We start from the raw sequence: 23,416 nt of genomic DNA, 5'->3' as shown, positions 1-23,416 counted from the left end.
AGTAACAATTGGCCGAATCTCATTACGCATAATAGTCGTTTACGAGAGTAGTCAATAAGCAGAACATTGATACGCATATTTACTATTCGTAGAATAATCATTTAGTAACAGTCATAATTACCCGAGAAACCATTGGTCGAAACACAATAGGTCGAATGTTCATTTGGTATTAATATTGACTAGCAGAACTTCTCTCTTATTTATGACTAGACTAGGATATGACTAACCTTTACAACAACTTTTAGTTTGAGTCTGATAAACATAGTTTTAGATACATTTAATGATCTAGTTCCGTTCCGATTTGAGTAATTCTCTTTTTGTTTGAAAGAAGTTACCTTTGAGGTAATCCCATAATAATTTTGGTTCTGACCTGATGTTGGAATCCATGAGTAATTGACGGGACTCCTCAATTTTTAAACGCATGTGTATTATGATTTCGGTATTTTCTAATGAAAACATTTCCTCCCGAAATCCACCAATTTGATGTAGTGCAATTGTAGCCTTACCACGAGTTTGACACTACATATTCGCTAACTTCTTTGTAACTTAGGTATTTTATATACATACCTACCTATACTTAACGCATTTACTTCAAAAATTATAATATTTTATTTCATCCTTTTGTTTCGAAAATAACGACTTATATGTAAAATGTGAAACGTTATTCGACTAAACATTGCTTAAACGAAACGATTACTCTGCGAAATAGAAATCGTCCAGTAATAGTTCTGCTAATTTACACAGAAGCGAACTGAACGGTATGTGAACCAAGAGTTTGCGTAACGTTAGTCGACCAAAAGTTACATTTACAAATAAATGACTCTGCGAAACGATGTTCGGCGAATCGTTGTCGGCGAATCGATGATCTGCTAAAAGTTTATCGGAGAATCATTAGGTACCCATTTGTAACTTGTGCACAGAGTTGCAACCGTTATATGTAGTAGGTATAGGTAGGCAACTTTCGTGTATCGTGTGTCGTGTATAAAAATAATGTTCTTTTTGCTTTTATTGATTATTTCAATATTTAATACAATTACGAGTAAGTAATACATGTTATAAGGTAATTGCGCGCCGTTTTTACTGACAAATTGGTTTTCCAGAAGTTGCTTTTAATTTGAATGAGACGGATTCGGTATATGAACATGAACATCTACTTACTACGAGCTTATATTATATTTAATTTATGGCATGGTAAGGATGCTCTAGAATCTCTAGATGGCTCTTACTACAATATTTTTAGGTCGGCTACCTTGCGTACAACCGCGATAATTATACTTGGTCAACCAGATCTTGACAGTAGAAAAAGGCGGCAAATTTGAAAAATGTAGGCGCGAAGGGATATAGTCCCATAGAAAATTTGAATTTCGCGCCTTTTTTTACTGTCAAGATTTGGTTGACCAGCTATAATTGAAAATCGTCTTTTCTTGAATTTCGATTTTCGCGGTAGCCCCGCTACTAGGGTTTGCAATCCGGATCCGGAATGTATGAAATTATCCGGATCTGGATCCGGATCCGCGGATCTTCCCATACATTTTGGGATCCGTCGTGCAAACCCTACCCGCTACCGACACACGGTGCTCCAAGTCAAGTTTTCCGTATCGAGATTTATCAAAACGTTTTTACCATTGGCTAGGTGCCAATTTCTTTAATTGTTACTCCATTTTAACGATGCGATAACGCAACAATTAGTGCAAATTAATAAAAATCATGGATTTCTTTCATGTGCCTAGTGTTAGGTGCTGGTGTTAACGGCAAGAATGTTACAGCATTTTAAACGAAAATGGTTTCTAATTTTAATTCTACAGGTAGGTATACAAAAATAGATCAAGATGTTTACATTGTTAACTATAATATAGGTAGCAATTAAATAAGTCTTCCATTGTTTTAGATCATAATAGCCAAGCAAACTAATCAACAGAGTGGCGAAGATGATGGTATGTTGTCTTGAATCTTTAGTGGTTAGCAAAGTGGTTTTAGAAAAAAAAATCCTCCAAGTATAAGTGGTAGACAAGTTATTGTAATTTTTATTCGGAATCTCAACTTTATATAAATTTGATCATAAGTAGTGGTAATATATTATGTACCTACGGGGTAGGTAGGTACGATAGTATATTCATATATCAATAGTATCATATCCAAGTAGCTACAAATTGTCGTATTCTAAATAAAAATAATTATTTTCAGCTTTTATCCCAGTTACGGAGCAGGCCGAGGAGGAGGTAAAATGAAAATTGGTTAATCCTTACGATCCGTATTTTCTACGTCCCACGCACGCTGACGCGTGACGCCGCAATCGAAATTTAAGAGTCATGTACCTAGTATTAATGTAGGTACCCACCACGCCTCAAATTATTTTTCTTATTTTATTTTCTGTGATTTCAGTGGCACATGGATTTCATGCCTGTAAGTAAGAATACCTACATTTTTTACAGAGGTTCTATTGAAATTTTGGAGGAGCCGAATTGTGGCAAATATTGTGATTTCCAATCATGAATTGCAGACTGGGTACCTGCCTGACAGCGTGTATCGCGAGCTAGCGTGGTACGGCATCCTCCAGATCCAGCCGCTGCACCACAGCGCCAAGTTCAAGGTCGCGGCGCAGCTCATATGGCAGCACACGCTGGGCCGGCCCCATGTCATCATGGAGAACCCACCTCAGGTTACACACTTTCCTCGTCTTTTTTCGGTAACTCATCGACCTTAATACCAAATTTCTTAGATGGCATTTCGTTTACCAGGGTCGTCAATTGGCAGATTGGCACTAAAGTGTACCCGATTCTTATAATCACATCTGGGATTTTTTTAAATGGGCTACCGTGCTACTACTGCTACTAGACTTTACAAGTAACGTGACTATCGCGGTCAAATGATTAGGTAGACTTAAATAATCTGACTCGTCGTATCTAGAGCGTACCGTTCACTTGCAAATGTGATTGGGACGGTCTATCCCATATCGGTTTCCGACAGATAAAACCAGCCTATTGTCTCATTTCATTTATTTCAATATAAACTTACAGTATAACAACCAAAACGTTTACATGACACTATTACATATATGTAGTACCTATGGCCTCGACTGGCATCCTGCAAGTTTCACATACTGACTGCGGTTATCATTAGACCGCTAGGTGCGATTGTGACACTTTAGTCCTTGAGTGTTATTTAGGTATAATCTGCTTTCTTACAGTCTACCCAAGGTCCAGGCAAGGTGAGCCGGCAGATCCTGGCAGAGGAGGCGGCGAAGTGGTCGCGTGAGCAGCGAGCGGCGCAGGAGGTGCTGATGGAGAACATCAAGAGCGGTGGCAATGGGCTCACCATTCGCACCGTCGTCAGCGCCTCGCACAGAACCGTCTATATTATACAAAACGGTACCTACTTACATTGTTTTATAACGCGCACAAGTTTTTTGCAGAAATCGCGAAGCGTCTGGTTGACATAACTGGTGATCGAACAGCTGCCGGCTTCCTTGTACAACGTATCAGGGCGTTTTTTTTTGTTGTTCCCTACACTTTTTTTCAAATTTGGGATTTTTTATGTTATTTCTACTCAGAATCACTACGAGCTCTTTCTATCCTAATAGGAGCAAAAAGTGTCCCAAAATTTCCATACATTTTTCGATCTTTCCATTCCGCGACCGCCATACAAAGTCTATGAGAAATGGTGACGTAATGGAAATAAAAACCTTAGGACACTTTTTTTCTCCTATTAGGATAGAAAGAGCTCGTGATTCTGAGTAGAAATAACATAAAATATCCCAAATTTGAAAAAAAAGTGTTTGGGATAACAAAAAAAAAACGTCCATCAGCAAAATTCATCATTCTCAATCATGAAATCTGTTGTTCATTTGATATTTTGTTGTAGGTAATTACTATGAATGTCCCACTGGTTCCGAGCCTGATCAGGACGCATACCGAATGCAGGCGAACATGCATGATCGAAAATGCACATTTGGCAAGGAGTCTGTAAAGGTAACAAAGGCTTTAGTTTCTAGTGAGAAAAGCGCGCAGATCTCTCCGAAATTTATATTTCGCACCGGATTTGGAGATAATGTTTTTAGAATTGTTAAAGCGAGAGGTATTATCAATGTTAAGAGGAGTTTTATTCGTAGGTATATCTGATACCAAACTTTCGAATATTTCGAGTAATAACGTTTTTAGGATACCACTTGGGTCTTTGGTGTGTGTAATGGCTCCTCTATGGGACGCATTTATGCGTTAGAGGGAGCAAGTGATATTGCTATCTCATTCTACCGCATGGCTGCGTCCCTTGTAGTGGCCGGCGCTGGCCTATCGTGTAGAGGAGCCCTAAGGAAATTCTAAAGGGTTCTAATATTGTTTACAGATAGATGTCGACCCCTGCATCGAAGCTGAAGTGGCACCCATTGAATACTCTTTTAATGAAGGCTGGGTGTTCTGTCTCGGTAATGGGGAGAGAGACAACAACTACTTCAAGAATGGGACGGTGGACTGTGGAAATAAAACTAAGGTAGGTATACTTTTGAGATATGTGGTCCAAGGTGGTTATTGAAATACAGAATGGCTTAAAAACCAAATTGACCTTGGAAATGCATATTGAAACTCTGATACAATATAGGCGGGATTGTATAGATAGAAAGAGCTGCGCAAGATCGGGCCAACCAAGTTTAAGTGGCATAAATTATAAAAAGACAATCACACGTGCGCTGGGCGTATGTGCTATGCTGGCCGGGTTATAATATTTTAAAAGCAACCCGCACTGGAGTAGTGGAACATCGCAGGTTGCCGAACTTGAGCAGCCGCAGACCAAGAATTTAGATTGTATTTTTGTGGTATTTTTTTCACTTTTTATTCAGATATCGATGGATGATTTCCTGAAGCTATGCGCGATCGATAACAACGTAGTCATCAGCTTTGATTACTTCGGCGATGAGCCTCGCAAAGACCTGATACGGAATGCAACATTCTGCAGCACTTGGGACCCCTGCAAGATTTCATATCTATACCGACTTGAGGTTTGCATAATACAATCTAGCTACGATCCTCTTCTGCTTAGTTGAATTCCTTTAAACTTCCCAATTCCCATCGTCACAAGATCGCGTCAACAGAAATGTCCCACCATGTCAATATTGCACACAAAATGTAATTAAAATTTTAGGTAAGTAATGGAACATTAAAAACGTCTGGCTGGGAGTTTTTTTTTTGGGTTTTTGAGATTTGTTGGGTGTTGGAAGTTGAGCGGTTAAGTAAGACGTAGGTAGTTCGATCTAAAAGGTTTCTTGATGGTGATCTATGTAGGATAGAATCCTTTAGCTAAATCTTTCAGTGTAGAGATCGTTTCTTGATCTTTGCCGTTTTTTATGTCGGATCATTAGTTAGATACATTGGTAGCCAAATGCAACAACATAAATACAACGGTTCTTTAACAAATTGACTGCTGGCTGAATTTGCAAACTCTCTCGGTTAAATTGACATGTAACTCGCTAATGCTTTTCACATTTTACAGGCTCCTCCAGATGAGTTGACCCCGGAATTCCCCACGACTACTGAGAACCCATGCGATACTACACCATGTGACTTCTGTGTGGAGGGCTTCACAGAAGATAAGGGACATGAGATTTCAAGTAAGTAAGAAAATTATGGCAGTGTTTGGCAGTGTGTGTGTGTGTGTGTGTGTGTGTTATGAATTGCAAATGTAGGTGTAGGTGTATATTTGCAATTCATTCATAATGTAGGTAGGTATACACTTTTGCAGCTCGCTGTACATGCTAGTTTATGTTACGAGTAACATCGAGCAGGTAAATGAATAATACAAGTTTTTGGACTTCCTAATCGTATAACTAATTTAATTGTTGCAGTTGACGACGCAAATGATAACGACAAGGAATTGAAGAAGTAAAGCGAAGCATAGACGTGTACTATTTCTTGAATTAAATTTACGTCGTAATGTTTCTTTTTAATTTATTTACCTAGTATAACTCTTAGCTCTCGTCTCGTTTTTTGTTTAATGGCATTGGCTATTAAAACGTTTTTTATACCATGTGACCCATAAAGTTGATTTAGCATTGGCTAAGCATTGGCACATGGTATAAAAAACGTTTTCATGCTATTACTGTAACACTTGAATTCCTCACTACGCTCAGGATTCTATGTTATAATTAAGTTCAAGCACAGTCATAATAGAATTATTTACTCTGTTCGTCGATATATGTATTATATAGGTATTCAATTTAATTTAATAGTTATTTGTTTCACAACGGAGCAAAATTGTTATTTACTCTTCGATTCCAATATTTACCACGTGCGTAGCGAGCGAGGCAAGCGTAGTAAAAAACGTTGCTACTGAGTGAAGTACAAAAGTTTTCGCCACACTATTAACGTGAGGAAAATACTAAATACTGTCCGTACATCATTGTACGGCGTACAACATTACAAATCTAATCCAAATTAATGCTATTAAACATTTATGTTTAAAAATCATCACTTAAAATGTAAAGGCCATCGTAATTCAGCTAACGTAAAGAAAAAAATAAAAAAAATATCAGATTGCTTTACACTCTGACGATAAAAGGCAACTTTGCTCACTTCTGTCAGTCCGTCCGCCCGTCCATTTTTTTTGTTAGCTGATTATTGCGTAGTGCATTATTTGGCTGTTCATTAACACTATTCGTCATTCGAAGTTGACATTGAGATTGACACACACGTGCACTTGTCATGTGGCGTCATGTTATGGTGTTCGCGTCGCGTGAATCATAAATATAAATGTGAAATTTGTTTAAATATCGTAAAAATGGTGGTTACATATCATTACCAAGACATGTTCGATGAAGCATTGAAAGCTGAAAATATTACTTTACCTGCATGTAAAGATTCTGGCCTAAAACTGGAGTATTTGGAGATTGAAACATGTGATGTAAGTTTTTGAAACATTTAAGACATTTATATGATTCACACGTGAATTTTGAACTGCATTTTGAATTAATTATTATATGAAATTTGTGTTTTAAGGTTGCCGAGCCTGTTAACAAGGAAACGCCACCTGCCGTACCCTTTGCGCGTTCAGAAGTATATCAAGCCCAAATATTGAGTTCTCATCGCTTAACCTCAGTTAACGTTGACTGCAAGACGGTGTACGAAGTCACATTTGATGTAAAGGTAAGTTTTCGAATTTAAACTGTTGTGAGACATACTAACATTGAATAATTTTACGGTTTAGAGTCTAAACTTCTAAAGAGTTTCGCACTTGTTTTAAGTCACTCGCGCGACATGTCAGAATACCAGTGAGTGTTGTGACAGTGTAGTGGACATAGTGAGTTCGTGCCGTGTATCGCTACAAGTGTTAGGTGACCAAAGCCCAAACACACCACTATGCCCACCTACAATGACAGCGGAAGACCTCCGCCAACCGGTTTTCTCGGCGCGCGCGCAGCCGTCCGACGCGGCATGCCGCAGTACGCGATACACAGCTGTCGTGAACGCTGCTCGCACTGTTAGTGCTTGAGAAAGGAGACCTAGGCTATCCGAAACATGTCGCGCGAGTGACTTAAAACAAGTGAGTCTAAACCGTAAAATTATTCAAGGTAAGTTTTATTCATAGTTTACATAACCTCGTTCTTAACAGTATAAAAATAACTTACCAAACATCAAACTTAATAGTAATACATAGTATACAGTGTGGAAAGATAAGTCGGGCCCTGGAGGGAAACTACCTTAAATCCTTAAGCTGGCTCATTTTAAACAAAAGAAACAAAACTGCATTTAAAGTATTTTTCTTTTTTTCTTCGATTTGGCTTGTCTAAAAAAATCTTGAGTACTAAATATTATATTTTATGGACATTTTGTACGACAGACGAGTTTAAGACCTAATGTTTCTTGGAGAAATGTTATCATTAACATTAACTGTATCAACTAGTAGAATAAAATTGCGAGTTTTTATTTTTTGGAATTTTTAGTCGGTTCGAGTCCCAGGCGAGGCAAGCGAGTTTTAGAAAATCTTTGAATGCAGTTTTGTTTCTTATTAAAAATAAAGGAATGTCTCCTTTAAGTAAAATGAGCCAGCTTAAGGATTTAAGGTAGTTTCCCTCCAGGGCCCGACTTATCTTTCCACACTGTAGATAGACTTTTAGGCCCAATACTTTTATCCTATTCAGTGCTAATCATGACCTATTGTCGTTTTGCCTAACATGTTCACTATACGCGTTTAGACGTGTAATCCTCAGAGATAAAAGCTTTTAATCTTTAACCATCCAGAGGCTTATAAAAAGGCCTTCCATGTTGTATCTCTATTGAATTACTCTTAATTTTGACAAATTAACCTGTGGAGCGCCCCAGTATTACCGTAGTATGGAACTCCTATACTAACTACTATCACATGTGTGACAGTAGGGTGCTCCACGGGTTAAATTGCATTTGTCTTGGCAAGTTTTGATTTGTGTTCGGTTATAAAGTTGTCATAGTAGTTAATCTGTAAATTAAACTTTAGTATTAACATTTCAGGAGAGTAATTTTGAGTTAAAAGCCGGAGACACAATAGGCATCCTTCCTCGAAATAGTCCTGAGGATGTGAATGCTATCCTAGATCATCTGGGCATAACCCAGGGTGACCAGTGCTACAACCTTACTGTAGACAGCAGCTCTAAGATTAAGGTGCCTGCGCATGTACCAGTGAAATCCACATTGAGACATGTACTTACACATTGTGTGGATTTGAGGGGCACCTTGAAAAAGGTAATCAAATGTTATTGACAATCGGTAATTTTTTTTTTTTTTATGATAAACTGATCGGCGATTGGCTCTAGACACACCTGATGGAGAGTGAAGACAGAGCCTAAGATGGAGCTCACCGGTTCAGTAATAGCCTATTCACTCTAGCTTTAAAGAGACCGAGGTCATATTTCTCAGGGAATACGGATGACGGGAGCGCATTCCATTCCTTAGCCGTCCTTACCAAAAAAGACGAGGCAAATCGTTTTGTGCGGACAAATGGGATGTTAACCACGAACGGGTGCATTCGCTCCCCGCGCCTGGACGTCCGATGATGGAAAGGGGAAGGTGGAATCAGGTCATGCAGCTCTTGTGCGCACTCTCCAGAATGTATCCGATAGAACACCGATAGACATGCGACTCCCTAATGCGAATTGCCTATCTTTTGCTTGAAAGTCTCACTAGTTTACACTAGGGAATGCTCCGTAATGAGTTTGTATGGCGAGAACCGAGAATTCCCGGTTCCAGTACTGTATTTGTACAGAAAACCAGTACATTGGCTTCATTTGTGACTTCTAATACGAAATTTCCTTAGCACCATAATCTTTGTAATATTTATTGTATCTCATACTCAAGAAATTAAATTGTTTTGATAATATGGAAATACATGGTAATATATGGTATTATGGGAATCAGACAGATCAAGAATTCAATGTTTTCAGATCACTACAATAAATGTTGAGTACATTGCAAATGAATTGTAATATTAACCGTTCCTATTATTTCATTGATTAAGTTTGATGTTGTTTCTTCCAGCTTTTTCTTCTGGCTATATCAAAACACACTAAATGTGACACTGAAAGAAAAACTCTAGAATATCTATGCAGCAAGGAAGGTGCAGCGGCATACACAAAACATATATTGAACAGAGGCATATGCATCTTAGACATATTTACAATTTTTAAAACATGCCGCCCGCCCATTCAAATACTACTGGCAAATTTACCCAGATTACTGCCCCGGCCATACTCCATAGTGAACAGTGGCGTGAAAGATTCAAATACGCTCAAAATTTGCTTCTCAGTTATGGAGTTAGATAACAACAGAAAAGGACTTACAACTGGCTGGTTGGAATCACAAATTATAAATGATACATTTGAAAATAGAATGGAAAATTTAAGTATAACAAATGACAGTCTGAACAGAATCCCTATGTATGTAAGGAAGAATATGGCAGAATTTTCTTTGCCATGTAATATTGAGACTCCTTTATTACTGATAGCTACTGGGACCGGTATAGCACCATTTATAGGTTTTTTAGAAGAGAGAGAGTTAATGATATCAGAGAACTGTAAAATGGGAGAGGTGTGGCTGTTCTATGGGTGTAGAGATCCCAATTTAGATTATTTATATAAAGAAGAATTGGAACAGTATGAAGATAACTTGACTTTGACAAAACTTGTAACAGCATTCTCTAGGATACCAAGTGAGGAAGCCAGACGTGTTCAGGTAAGGGAAATTATGTGATATATCTGTATTGTTTCAACATAGAGACTGCTAAGTAATATAGATTGTTTATCTCCATATAGTTTCATGCCCTACTGCTAGTACTGATTAATCATTGTTTTAACATCAACACATTGAACTGACCAATAGATATTGTCTTCATCTAGGAATGGCCAGTTAACTACAACTCTTAACAAACTCACAGATAATAGATGGCGCCGCAGAGAAATATAAGGCATACGAAAACAGTGCAATGCCATGTAGTAAAGTCTGAAAGTTCACTTTGATTTAGTAGGCTTTATATCTTTTTACTAGCGCCACCTACTTCGACACACATGACTTTCTATGAAAATTAACAGTCTTTATTACTTAGGTGTCTCTAGTAGTACAATAAAATTTAGCAACCAATGATTAGAAAAGGCATGCGTAAAGCATTCCACAATCAGTGCGCGCCCAGACTCAGCCCAAGACCCGCTCATTGTAATCTTGATGGCATTAGTCTCGATCTATAGCCATTGTAAAGCCAATGAGACATAACAGACGTTTAATAAAACTTCTACACAGCAATGAAAGTGGGTACCATTTTCAGAGAAATTCTGTAGAAATTGTACTCTTTTTCATTGTCTTTGACCAGTCATTGTTGTACATTTTTTTTTACTTTTTATTAATGTTATTACATGTAGCTTTTTTTAACTTATTTTGTAATGGTTTTATTATAGTCTATTAATAATAATAAACACAAGTTTGCAAGTAAAAACTTGTGTTCCTGATAAATAAATTATTATACAGTTTCTCTTACAATGTGGCAACTTGGGTTCGGCCTGTCACTCGATCGTGGATATTTGACGATTCTTTAGTAATATGAGGTTGCTAAATTAGATTAGGAGATAAATTAGAATTTTATCTACATCTCTAATTGATATATTCTTTCGCAGGATGCTTTAAATGAGAATGGCAGAGATGTAGCAAGATTAATTGAGCAAGGAGCATCAGTGTTTGTATGTGGAGAAGCGAAAAGTATGGTAGCTCAAGTCAAGGAGTGTATAACTAGCTATTTAGTTGAATATAGTAGTAAAACTCAAGATGACGCTAAGCAGTGTATATCTCAAATGGAAAAGGACAAACGATATGTGCTTGATCTGTGGAGTTAGTGCAATATTTAATAATGTTGATGTTTTTGTACAGAAAGTAATTTATTTAAATTATATATTCTTTTAATAGGTATGAATTTCATTTTGATCAGACAAGAGCCTTACCTATTTCCCTAAGTCAAGACCGTCTATTTGATGGAATGAAATGGAAAATATATGTTATCAGCTCGAGACCATGAGCGGTTCGAAACGTTAAGGTATAGTTTGTAGCTTTCTAATAGACCCCGACGGCTAATCCTATTGTCTATTGTTAGTAAAACCGCTCGTGCCACGTGCCACAACCACCTGCATAAAAAATCGCTCGTTCACTTTACCCAGGTAATTGAATTACAACTCCTAAGGAAATTGCAATAAGATTCAAAATGAACTAATGGATAAATATTTTGTACCGATGTGTGTGGTCAGTACTTCGGTTACTGAGTGCCGGCGAGTCGAACGTTACAGAACCAGTCTAAAATGTGTCATTGAGATGCGTAACAAAGGCGCGTTATCGGAGAGTGCACCTACACTGGTTTTTTGAGCGTTGGACTAGCCCGCGCTCAGGTGCCAATTAGAATAAATAAGACCCTTTTTTTGCAGGTAAGTAGCAAGTGCGGTTATACTGAACAATAGACAATAGGATAAGCCTTCGGGCTCTACTAGAAAGCTACAAACTATAAATGCACCTATTTATGTCAATAAATTCGACCAGGTTAATAATAAGAAAAGACGTGATAAATTTTACAAAAATAATTTAATAGGCATATAATAAAAATGCTTCAAAAGTGTCATTGGTGTATAAAACTAATAGCATAGCATCTAGCTCCGAAACAAATTCGTTGTGCGGCTACAGGTAGGTCCTAACTAACTGCGATACCTAACTATAGTCTACATATGATAGACTGTCATATATGTATGTTGGCTGTGCGAGAAATGGTGAACTAAAATAATTATAAGAACACCATTTCATCTCTTAGCCTAATGGCTTCTGCTACACCAAGGCAATTATAGTTGGTCAAACCAATTTGTCAGTAAACAAGAACAACAACATGCTAGTACTAGTGTAAGACAAAGATAGTATGATTCTCTCTGTCTATGTTTGAAATGAGACAGTCCTTTTTTAACAAACTATATAAGGATTTCTTTAGCCAGTCACAGATTTAATATTGGTTCCTTTTAGGTAGAATCGGTATCGATGCTAAATCAAGAGTTAATTATATCAACTAAATTGTGAACATAATAAAATAACATTTGATTTGCTTTACATAACATTAAGAGCCGTAACTTATATTAAAATATATATATTTATACAGTGGCTTTTCTCTATATCACCTTGGTACAACAGCACGCCTCGTGTGAATTAAGCAGGCACTAACGGCAGGCCCGCATAGGCCACGATACACGAATAAAGCCTTTACACTTATAAACAACCCTCTTGACCGACCTTAATGCACCTATTACGTTTTAGGGCCTCTACAAACTTCACCGATTACGCATGCGACTTATGATTTATTGCGGTTTTTGGGAGATCGATCGAATTCCTTGCGCGTAAGTTAACTAAAATGTATTACAAATTAAATCGCGTGCATATATCGGTGACGTCTGAGGATCTCATTATTCAGATCGGTCAATAAGGTAGCAGTTTATTACATCTTGCTATTAGACATAAACTGTAATACACAAAAGGACGATTTTATTTGAGCGCTGTATACGCTTTCGCGTCCTTGTCGCAAATAATTTTGCAGGAATATTAAAGTATAGGTAATTTAATTTCTCTTAATAGCAAGACATACTTATACCTAGAAAATACAAGTTTAGGTCGGCGTTAGAACATTAATGATGTTACCAAAAACTTTCAAACTAATACAATATTGGATACTGATAAAAAATAATACTAAAATTAAATTCGTCTGCCCTTTGGCATGACGTAGTTCATAAAAATCTCAGTTCGATTAACGGAAGAATGCCCTTAGCGATAAGACTTTTAATGATAGGTATTGTACATTCATGTACTTTAATCCGTGGTTATATGGTCCATTTTCAAATAACACTCGTTAGTAAGGGCACTACAGTGCATCAAATAAAACGTCAAGAATTTATATTTTCTAATGTCAGAGTTTAGAATTACGTACCTATTGAAAAAGTTTAAAACTAAAACAAGTTATGAGAACTGTTATATCAATTCCAACCTTCTAGCTTAAAAGGTAAAACTGTTGTTTGAATTGATTATTTCGATATACCAAATAATTATGATTCATAAAGGGAAATCCTGCATTATAGTTTTGTTCCTATTACTATTTCCTTTACTGTTGGATTGTAGCAACTCCGTACTTCCAATACGATTGATGAAGTAAAATGTGTATGTGTTATTTCTTTTGGTATGTCGCGACCTCAGTTATTATAAATGAAACTGTTTTGACGTCTCTAGATTACGTCAGTGTATTTTTCCTTAAAGGATAATGCATTTCCAATTTAGCTTCCATAAGGACACATGCGAATAATTATACCATACACGATCTAGTAAGCATTATTGACATTGGATGGTGCTGATCGCCTGATGGAATTATACCGTCATTAGGTATGTATACCTACACGTGTGCCAAAAATAATTCGAACTTTTAAAATCGATTGAGGATATCAAAACGTCTTTCTTGGCATCATTCGTATTATAAAAACGGAGTAGCAAAATATTATATATTTCAGTCTACCGTTATTGCAGTCTCGATCTCGATATATTGTTATTTTTTAGGTTAGTTATTATTAGAATCCAGTCTGTTTCTTTAGAAATGTCAGGAATGTGATAAAATGCCTATATTATCATGTACGATAAAACGATCAACTCTGGTAGAAAAATATAGAAATCAAAGCATTTAGAGCTTACAATATACGTTTAAAGACTAGCTACATTCAATATTTATGTACATTTTTGGTAAATAAATAAAAACTTCGCACCAATTCCATTAAATTTGTAAGAAAATGCTATCGTTGGACAGATGTCGTATTTTTAAGTATCTAATCAAATTACAAAACGTTATCTCCTTAAACTAAATTTTATAACCGAAATCTAAATAATAATTGTAAATCCATTATGGCATTTTTGTTGTACATATATAATTTTAAAGTTTACTTAATATCAAACGGGAAACATCACTCTAGGTACGTTAGTGATGTTACATATCTATATCGGAGGCGATAACTTATCTGCACCACCGTGACGATAAGACAAAAGCTAAAACGAGCCGTAGTATTGTCAAAATAAATAATCTTGTGATTCTACGCCTATTCATCAATGGCTATTAACGTCTAGAGCATGAACACGCGTATAGTTATAGATACTGGCGTTTCTAATCGTAATATTGTCAACGCGCACAATAGTGCAAAGCCTTTACAATAATAGCGAACCTCAGTCATACACCAATCGAAAAATACCCTTGGCACCTCGTTGTACAAATTCTAAAAAACTGCTACAAAACTGTATCGATACAAAATAGGGAATGGAAGTTTCCGGGTTCAGTCGAAGTTCTTGTGCAGGATTTTCTGCGCGGCCTTTATGAGCGGCGTTAGCGTCCGCAGCTCCATAGCGCAGCGCAGGAAAGGATGCTCTAGCAACTCCTCAGCTGTCGCTCTAAGGTCCACGTCTACTTGAAGGCACTTGTCTAAAAAGTCCTGGAAGTTTGCCGACAAATTCTCCCACCTCGGTATCTTTGGCCGCCCCACAGCAGCTATCAAGTATAGCGCTCTTAGCGGAGTTTCCTTCATGTACGGGGGCTCGCCTTCTATCATCTCGATAGCCATGATCCCAAGCGACCAGACGTCCACTTTCTTCCCGTACTGTTTTCTCGTGACTACCTCGGGCGCCATCCAATACGGCGTACCTACCATGGTTTGTCGTTTCTCGTCACCTACTATATTTGCGCAGAAGCCGAAATCTGTGACTTTGACGCTTCCGTCCATGCCTAAGAGTACGTTATCAGATTTAATGTCTCTATGAATTGTGCCTTTGGAGTGAAGGAAGGCTACAGCTTGGAGGGTCTCGCGGCAGACCGCGGCGATCTGTCCCTCCTTCATCACGACCTCTGTCACTACATCTGTGAGCGACCCGCCATCGAGGAGTTCCATGGCGACCCATAGATGGTCGTAGCTGAGGAACGCGTCGAGGAAATTGACCAAGTTTTTGTGGTTAAACCCTTTGAGCACGTTGATTTCGTTGAGGATGAGATCTTTTCTGGACTGCTTCGTGAGGTCGATGTCTTTGATCGCGACCCGCGATTTGTCCTGACTGTCAATCGCCACAAACACCACACCTGTTGAAGACGAAAAATAGTTTTAAGTAACCACATCTTTGGGATAGTCTTTTAAACAACTTTTAGCTCATACAACATCGGAGACCGTGTCTAAACGCGGTTTATTACGACACAAAACGTGTGTGTACAATTAAGAGGCCTCATGGCAGTGCATGGCATGTGTATGGTATCTACATTTTTGTTGCTTCATGAGGATGGTGCATGCTTATGACCGCGACTCAAGGTGTTCTTGTAATTACTACGCGAACTAAGTCGCAGGCAAAACTTTCTTCTGGTTTGACTCAATTGTTAACTGGTAGAACATGCATTAAGGCCTCAAATCCGCCATTTATACTTTTTAGGGTTCCGTAGCCAAATGGCAAAAAACGGAACCCTTATAGATTCGTCATGTCTGTCTGTCTGTCCGTCCGTCTGTCCGCCTGTCTGTCCGTCCGTATGTCACAGCCACTTTTTTCCGAAACTATAAGAACTATACTGTTGAAACTTGGTAAGTAGATGTATTATGTGAACCGCATTAAGATTTTCACACAAAAATAGAAAAAAAACAATAAATTTTGGGGGTTCCCCATACTTAGAACTGAAACTCAAATTTTTTTTTTTCATCAAACCCATACGTGTGGGGTATCTATGGATAGGTCTTCAAAAATGATATTGAGATTTCTAATATCATTTTTTTCTAAACTGAATAGTTTGCGCGAGAGACACTTCCAAAGTGGTAAAATGTGTGTCCCCCCCCCCTGTAACTTCTAAAATAAGAGAATGATAAAACTAAAAAAAATATATGATGTACATTACCATGCAAACTTCCACCGAAAATTGGTTTGAACGAGATCTAGTAAGTAGTTTTTTTTTAATACGTCATAAATTCCCTGAATACGGAACCCTTCATGGGCGAGTCCGACTCGCACTTGTTTGTATTGTGCAATTAAATGTTAAATAAATAAATACTTGGTCACATTAGTTATTTACTTAGTTCCATTTAAATATCGCCATGTACCTAGGTACAATTAGCTGTGACTGGTCATTGACCCACATAAATTATGTGACTCGCATAAACGCTTGCGTTTAAGCAGATCTGCTATAAAAAAAAGCGGCCAAGTGCGAGTCGGACTCGCCCATGAAGGGTTCCGTATTTAGGCGATTTATGACGTATTAAAAAAAAACTACTTACTAGCTCTCGTTCAAACCAATTTTCGGTGGAAGTTTACACGGTAATGTACATCATATATTTTTTTTAGTTTTATCATTCTGTTATTTTAGAAGTTACAGGGGGGGGGACACACATTTTACCACTTTGGAAGTGTCTCTCGCGCAAACTATTCAGTTTAGAAAAAAATGATATAAGAAACCTCAATATCATTTTTGAAGACCTATCCATGGATACCCCACACGTATAGGTTTGATGAAAAAAAAATTTTGAGTTTCAGTTCGAAGTATGGGGAACCCCAAAAAATTATTGTTTTTTTTCTATTTTTGTGTGAAAATCTTAATGCGGTTCACAGAATACATCTACTTACCAAGTTTCAACAGTATAGTTCTTATAGTTTCGGAGAAAAGTGGCTGTGACATACGGACGGACAGACAGACAGACAGACATGACGAATCTATAAGGGTTCCGTTTTTTGCCATTTGGCTACGGAACCCTAAAAAGAGACAAAGCACACAACTTGTTAATCAAAAAAAATGCTCTACTCCATGTGTAGATAGGAATGTAATGTACCTAATGTTTTCAATGTCACAGTACTCATAATAGCAGTGGCAATAGAGCGCCACAGTGAGTAATCCGTCAGGTGAACTAGATTAGATAAGTGTCAATTGAAGATCTTTCCAGTCTGGTTGGCGCAAGGCAATTTCTTGGACAGATTTAAATGAATTTATTACTTGAGATTGCACAGCCTACACTTATGCACTCACAAGGCTGGCTGTCACAGTAATAGGTTAGTCAATGAGAAAGTTTCAATCTTTTGAAGCAACAAGCAATTGTAATGTTAGCAATATATGTTTCTAATCACTGCTAGCGAGAAATTAAGGTAATATTTCCCTGAACTTACTAAAATCCAGTGGCAATGGAAAGTTATTGTATCATCGAACTGGTTTGACCGTGAAATAGGAAGTTGGCCTTAGGGACTGCGTAATTATGTAATTAAACAATGCGTGCAACCCCAACCTATAACCAGTTTGGGCTCGTTAGAACCCTCTCATTGACTTAACGATTTGTGCAAAGTAATAACTAATAACGGACAAGAAAAACCTATTGTTAAAAGTCTGAAGTTATTAATTTTATCATTGACAAAAAAAAACATCGAGCAAGATTCGAACTTGCGACCTGAGAGAAGTTCCAAAATGTTGCAAGTTCATGTTTTTCCTCAACGCGGTAATTTTACCTTTCATTTGTTATCGCCTCTGATTAGTAAAATGAGTAATTACTAATTAATCTAAAAATCATACTTGTACTTTTAGGCTTCAGGTTCATATGAAATTCGCGTATCTTTGTATGGCTATTTTCACTTTTCACGTGTTTGTTTTTGTGATATAGGAGGCAAATGAGCGGACGAATCGGCCAATGGTAAGCGATTATCGTTGCCCATGGACATCCGAAACACCAGAGGGGTTGTAAGTGTGTTGCCGCCATTTAAGATGGGAGTACGCTCTTTACTTGAAGGTTTCGTATCGGTCCGGAAATACTGCAGGCAACAGCAGGTTATTGCTCTTTAGTATAGATTAAATAATAAGGGGTAATTCCCATTTTATTCTACAGATAGTATATGCAAACAGTGCGTTCTTCTGACGTTACTGGACGTCACTGCAGTGATACTGGCGTCACGGAAAAGATATTCTCATTGAATACCTACATCTCGTCCAATAAATAGAACATATGGAAGTCGCTTAGGATAGTTCGCTGCCTTTGGTTTACCAAACTAAAACTATAAATACCATGAAAATCTGTATGTTAGTCATCTGTCATCTTAAAGAGCCACAATCGTATCTACAAACAGCCGCATGCAGCTCGCGAGCCGCGGTTTACCGGCCACAGAATAAATAATAGTACTAGGTACAGAAGATTCACTCTAACAAAACGCGTCTATTATCTATTACGGCCGATATGACCGCTAGGTGGCGCATGCGCGAGCAGGGGGCCGATTTTCGAAATACGACCGCTCGATTTCGTGTATTTCTTTCAGTAAATAATATCTCCACTACTAGGCATGTAAATTCTACTAATAGAATGGAAAATTAGTGGTCAATACCACTAGATTCCCAATTTCTATCGTTCGTATTTCTAAAATCAGCATTTCTCCGTTTTCGAGTGCCGAAATCGAGCGATCGAAATTCAAAAATCGGCCCCCAGGCGTCCGTTCCGTAGCGGTGCGCAGCAACTACTATGGCTTGACAGTAGACAGTAGACACCAAAATTGGTGTGGGTGTGGGCCGCATGTACTCATGTACTTGTAGGTACTTGTAGCGACGGGACGAAATCGCGGAGTGAGCCGTCTGCCCTGGCTATAAAATCATCCCCGAATTTATTCTCTAAGATTCGATTTGTGGATTTTTTATCTAAGAGGGAGCAATGTGTTAATTTATTATTATAGTAATAATGGTTAATATTATATTTATTGTAAAAAAATAACGGTTTTTAAATCAAATTCAATGAGTATTGATGAGCATAGGGTATGATGAATTAAGCCCTATGCAAAATCCATAGAAAATCCTTTGAAATGGTTAGCTGGGCAGGGCAGCTTTGACTGCGACTGGTACCCATTGCTTTTGTCTCATAATGTAATGCACATTATTTCAGGGCTCAGAACCAGTATTGAAAAACCTGTTAACATCGTTCCAAAACCGTTATATTATTTCGTTCATTAAAAAACCGGTTAATTGATGGAATGCGAACTAAAAAATTACATTTTCTCTCCTAACCGGTAAGAAGAGGGAACGGAATTTTATGGTTCGCAAGGAACGATATAATACCGGTTACCTTTGGCTTTCGGAGACTCTCGGTTAAACTCGTTGACATACGTTGAAAGAGATAGGAATACTTATTCTTTCTATCTCTCTTCAATATTTTCAATTTAACCGGTTAATTTCGTTCCACAAAAACGGAAGGCGAACGAATTTGACATAATTCAGTATCTCAATAGAACAGTTCTTTAACCGGTAACCGCAAACGGAAACGAAATCCTTTTCGTTCCCGGGAGAATGAACGTAACCAGTTTGAAAAATAAAACGGTTTCCAAGCCCTGCATTATTTACAACTACTTTTTTTTTTACTTTAACTTAGGTGTTAAGATGTGTGTATAAATTATTCATATTATCATAGGTGTTTAAAATTATCATTTCATTTAATTATAAACCTGTTATTTAGTTGTGTAATCTCTCTATGTCCTTATCTCTACCCCACTAAGTAACAGCAAGTAATGATGACAGTAGTTGCATAAGAGAAGTAATTACATTGAGATTGGAAATCTAAACAAATATTCCTCATTAACATTTAATTTTGGTCGTTAAGTACATGAACTTTGGTCTGATTTAAATTGTTAACATTAAAATTGATTGGAAATTAGGGAAATAATCATTAAACAGATGCACATTAAAATAATAATTGTACCAGTGTCAAAATTGACTGTTTGAAGGAAATGAAATTTTATAATTAAATAAATTATTCAAAATACTTTTAAGTTATTAACTGCATTGCCAATTTAGGTAGATGTTTGCTATGTGTTAAGGCTTGCTTAGACATTGATGCAAGTTCATATTTTTGCTACTTGTGTTTAGAGGCAAATGTATAAACTCGCACTTAACACTAATCAATGTGTAAACAGGCCGTTAAATAAAGATAAAAAATGCCATGTTGTGGATCATAATTTAATAAAAGAAATCATGCTTTAATTTATATTTATATATGTTAAAAAGGGGCTTGACTTGGTATAATGTTGCAGTAGATTTACTGCAATGTTGTTTTTCAGTCGGACCAAGTCAATAAAGGTAAATTATTTTGTTTATATTTTATCATGTATTGAACTTTATACAGGCTATAGGAATATTAGGAATAAGATTATGACTAAACAAATTGGGAAAAACAGCATTAGAATAGAATTAAAAAAAAAACATCAATATTTAACAGGTTAAAACCATTCAACAGGCAAATTGATTTTTTGGGTTGTTTCAGAAAATATATGATAAAAGACACACAATATTATTAGTTCATCAGATATTAAACTAATGAGAATCTGGCAGGAAAAACAAAAAAATATTTACCTGAGGCTCCAGCACCAAGGTCTTTGACCCTCTCGAACCTCATGTAGGGATCATCTTTATTACAAATTCTCTTCAATTCCTCATATATTTCCTCATCAGTTAGAGTTGCATTTACAAGCTCTTTTTTCCTTAATATAGGGCTCTCTTCCGCCTCGTGCCCGATGAGTGTGAGGTCTTCAACTACAGCCGTGAGGTCCATCATGGCATCTTTCTTCTTCATGCCCTGCTTGGTGGGTGCCGCAGGCATGGTTTGCCGCACACCATACAACTCGCTTTGCACTTCCTCCTCGCTGCTCTGCCCGAAAGACAGGTCAGAATCTTGACTTTGGTGAGCGTTTTTCTTATCTAATAACTTTTCTATTTCTAAGTCCTCCTCCGTGATGGCTTGCTCCGTCACGAACGGCTTGAAGGGCTCGTTGGGCGCTTTTTCTTTTTTGATGGTGTATATGTGGAACTTGACCGCGGCGGCGGCCGCGTCTGGGTTTTCATGTTGCTCCGCGGGAGTGATCTGCGTGTTCAGCAAGCGCTGCCACGACGTCGGGAGCCCTTCCAGCATGCCCGTCTCTGAGTTCTTACTCACATGTATGTGTTGTTTGACGTTTGTGGGCATACCAATTTCCGTGGCTCGCTCCTCTTTCGTGGTCTTGTTCTTGGCGAACAGCTTCCCGAACACTCCTGTCCTCGAGCGCCCCGTCATTTTGATTCAGTCTTTTTAACACTTATAAATCACTAGACCATTTCAATATAACGTCACTGTACACTTAAATCGAAATTCCTTGCATGATACATTTAAGTAATTACTTAATTTATCAACTATAGGAGTGGCTTGCAATCACGAATGGTACTTATCACGTATCTGTCAAATGGACAACTGGACAGTGTCTTGTTTTACGCAGAACGTATTAACAATTAAAGCCGTTTCGCCATGTTACAACTACTAATTAAAATGTTTAAGACGAGTTAAATGCAATCATTTTGTTAATTTATATAGCATTTAAAATTGGTTTAAGCATTACGTATTTAAAATACTTTAATTTTGCTTTGTTGTGTTGCAAGTAGTTGGCGTTCAGTACTAGTAAAGGAACGTTTTCATTCCGCAGTGTTGGCATTCTGTTGTGCAGATAAAAACCGGAATCTCAAGATGATTCATCCAATCGATGGTGACTAGGGTTGCCAACTATTTTTTGGTGGAATATAGTATTTTCCAGAATAAGGCATCAAAAATATAGTACATTTCAAAAAAATATAGTACTTTTAGATAAAATACTATACATCAGTGTAATACAGGGGGTCTCTGACCATGGGGCTTTAAATCCAGGGCTTGATTCTACTCGCTAAACTGAGCTACTTTTATTATGGCACCAACCCCGAAATCTCTAAAAAAATTTTTTACTTTTTCATACAGTTTAGCTGATCAGATGTCGACGTTTTCTATGGAAAAGGCAAAAAAAATTCCCCGATTTTAGGGTTTGTCCCACAGTAAAAGTAGCTCAGTTTAGCGAGTAAAATCAAGCCCTGGATTTAAAGCCCTATGGTCAGAGACACCAAATACGTTTAATCGGAAATATAGTATTTTAGCGTACTATATATTTTTCCAAAAATATATAGTACAGAGAGCCAAAATATAGTACAATACTATATAATATAGTACGGTTGGCAACCCTAATGGTGACCACTGTGCGCGAAAAAAGTATTTGAATCATATCGAGAGATATTTATATGCTCATTGTAAACAAACAGAATACACTTTAACTTTCTGATGCATCCTGTATGGTAATTCGATAACCAATAAATAATTCAAATAGAATGCGTATGCTAAAATCATAATATTCTAGTTTTTCTTTAAAGTTCTGGCACGTTCTGGTTTAGGAGTTAATTTTTAGAAGTTCTAAAAGGAAAGTAAAATCCCTAAAAGGGAAGTTAGTAAATTGGATCACAGTGTGCGTTTAATTCACACACCTACATTGGCTGTAAAAGCTTACCTACATAGTCACAAGGGCTATCTCAAATATTTAATTCGTAATTGGCTCGGCGCAGATTAGCCGATCTTCAGCCGCCCACACCGCGGCTCGATCTGCGGACCAGAAGGGTCAATGGCCAGTGATAAGCTTAATTTAGCTGTAACAACATCTGTGCGAGACGTTACTTACAGTCCAACTATAGGTATCTACTTGAAATAGTTAACCGCGAACTTACTCTGCTCTTTACTGTGTGGGAAATAATATTGTCCTTCTAAGCCCAATAGGTGATTTAATTCTCTTTGCCCAATAGTAGTACTACTAGGTACTCAACTAGGTAGGTAAGCTACGTTACGTTATCTTAAAACCTAATAATTTTGAAAATGGAATTTTCTTATAATATCAAACTGACCAATATAAAATGACCTTTTAAGGCGTATTATGGTCGTGCTTCTTCCGCATTTATAACAAGACAACGCAGACGAGTTAGCAGTCCGTTTGTGACATTTGAATATTCGATTTAGGTAATAGGTAATTGCTAATAAGCGTAATTTCGACAAAGAAAATACACAGCACAGGTGTTA

The 23,416-nt window shown here is 37.4% G+C and overlaps 3 protein-coding genes across 3 annotated transcripts; 2 read left to right on the top strand and 1 right to left on the bottom strand.

The window, feature by feature from the left end:
• The first annotated feature begins 1,694 nt into the window (after window positions 1-1,694).
• LOC134651393 (uncharacterized) lies at window positions 1,695-5,920 on the top strand. Its single transcript, XM_063506490.1, has 11 exons — window positions 1,695-1,805; window positions 1,889-1,934; window positions 2,185-2,219; window positions 2,383-2,403; window positions 2,501-2,659; window positions 3,188-3,368; window positions 3,862-3,968; window positions 4,342-4,485; window positions 4,832-4,990; window positions 5,482-5,599; window positions 5,834-5,920. The coding sequence occupies exons 1-11, from the start codon at window positions 1,758-1,760 to the stop codon at window positions 5,872-5,874; spliced, it is 1,059 nt and encodes a 352-aa protein (XP_063362560.1). The 5' UTR covers window positions 1,695-1,757; the 3' UTR covers window positions 5,875-5,920.
• Window positions 5,921-6,710: 790 nt separating this feature from the next.
• LOC134651782 (methionine synthase reductase) lies at window positions 6,711-11,404 on the top strand. Its single transcript, XM_063506890.1, has 5 exons — window positions 6,711-6,888; window positions 6,984-7,130; window positions 8,472-8,702; window positions 9,495-10,187; window positions 11,120-11,404. Exons 1-5 carry the CDS (start codon window positions 6,766-6,768, stop codon window positions 11,333-11,335), a joined length of 1,410 nt encoding a protein of 469 aa, XP_063362960.1. The 5' UTR covers window positions 6,711-6,765; the 3' UTR covers window positions 11,336-11,404.
• A 2,847-nt stretch (window positions 11,405-14,251) lies between these two features.
• LOC134651781 (serine/threonine-protein kinase PAK 3) lies at window positions 14,252-21,753 on the bottom strand. Its single transcript, XM_063506889.1, has 2 exons — window positions 20,875-21,753; window positions 14,252-15,618 (listed from the first exon to the last, which is right to left on the bottom strand). Exons 1-2 carry the CDS (start codon window positions 21,569-21,571, stop codon window positions 14,825-14,827), a joined length of 1,491 nt encoding a protein of 496 aa, XP_063362959.1. The 5' UTR covers window positions 21,572-21,753; the 3' UTR covers window positions 14,252-14,824.
• Between the last annotated feature and the right edge of the window lie 1,663 nt (window positions 21,754-23,416).

This window comes from Cydia amplana, chromosome 10, assembly GCF_948474715.1.
Source record: "Cydia amplana chromosome 10, ilCydAmpl1.1, whole genome shotgun sequence".
NCBI classification, from domain to species: domain Eukaryota; kingdom Metazoa; phylum Arthropoda; class Insecta; order Lepidoptera; family Tortricidae; genus Cydia; species Cydia amplana.
This window is presented reverse-complemented; position numbering and strand designations above follow the sequence as displayed.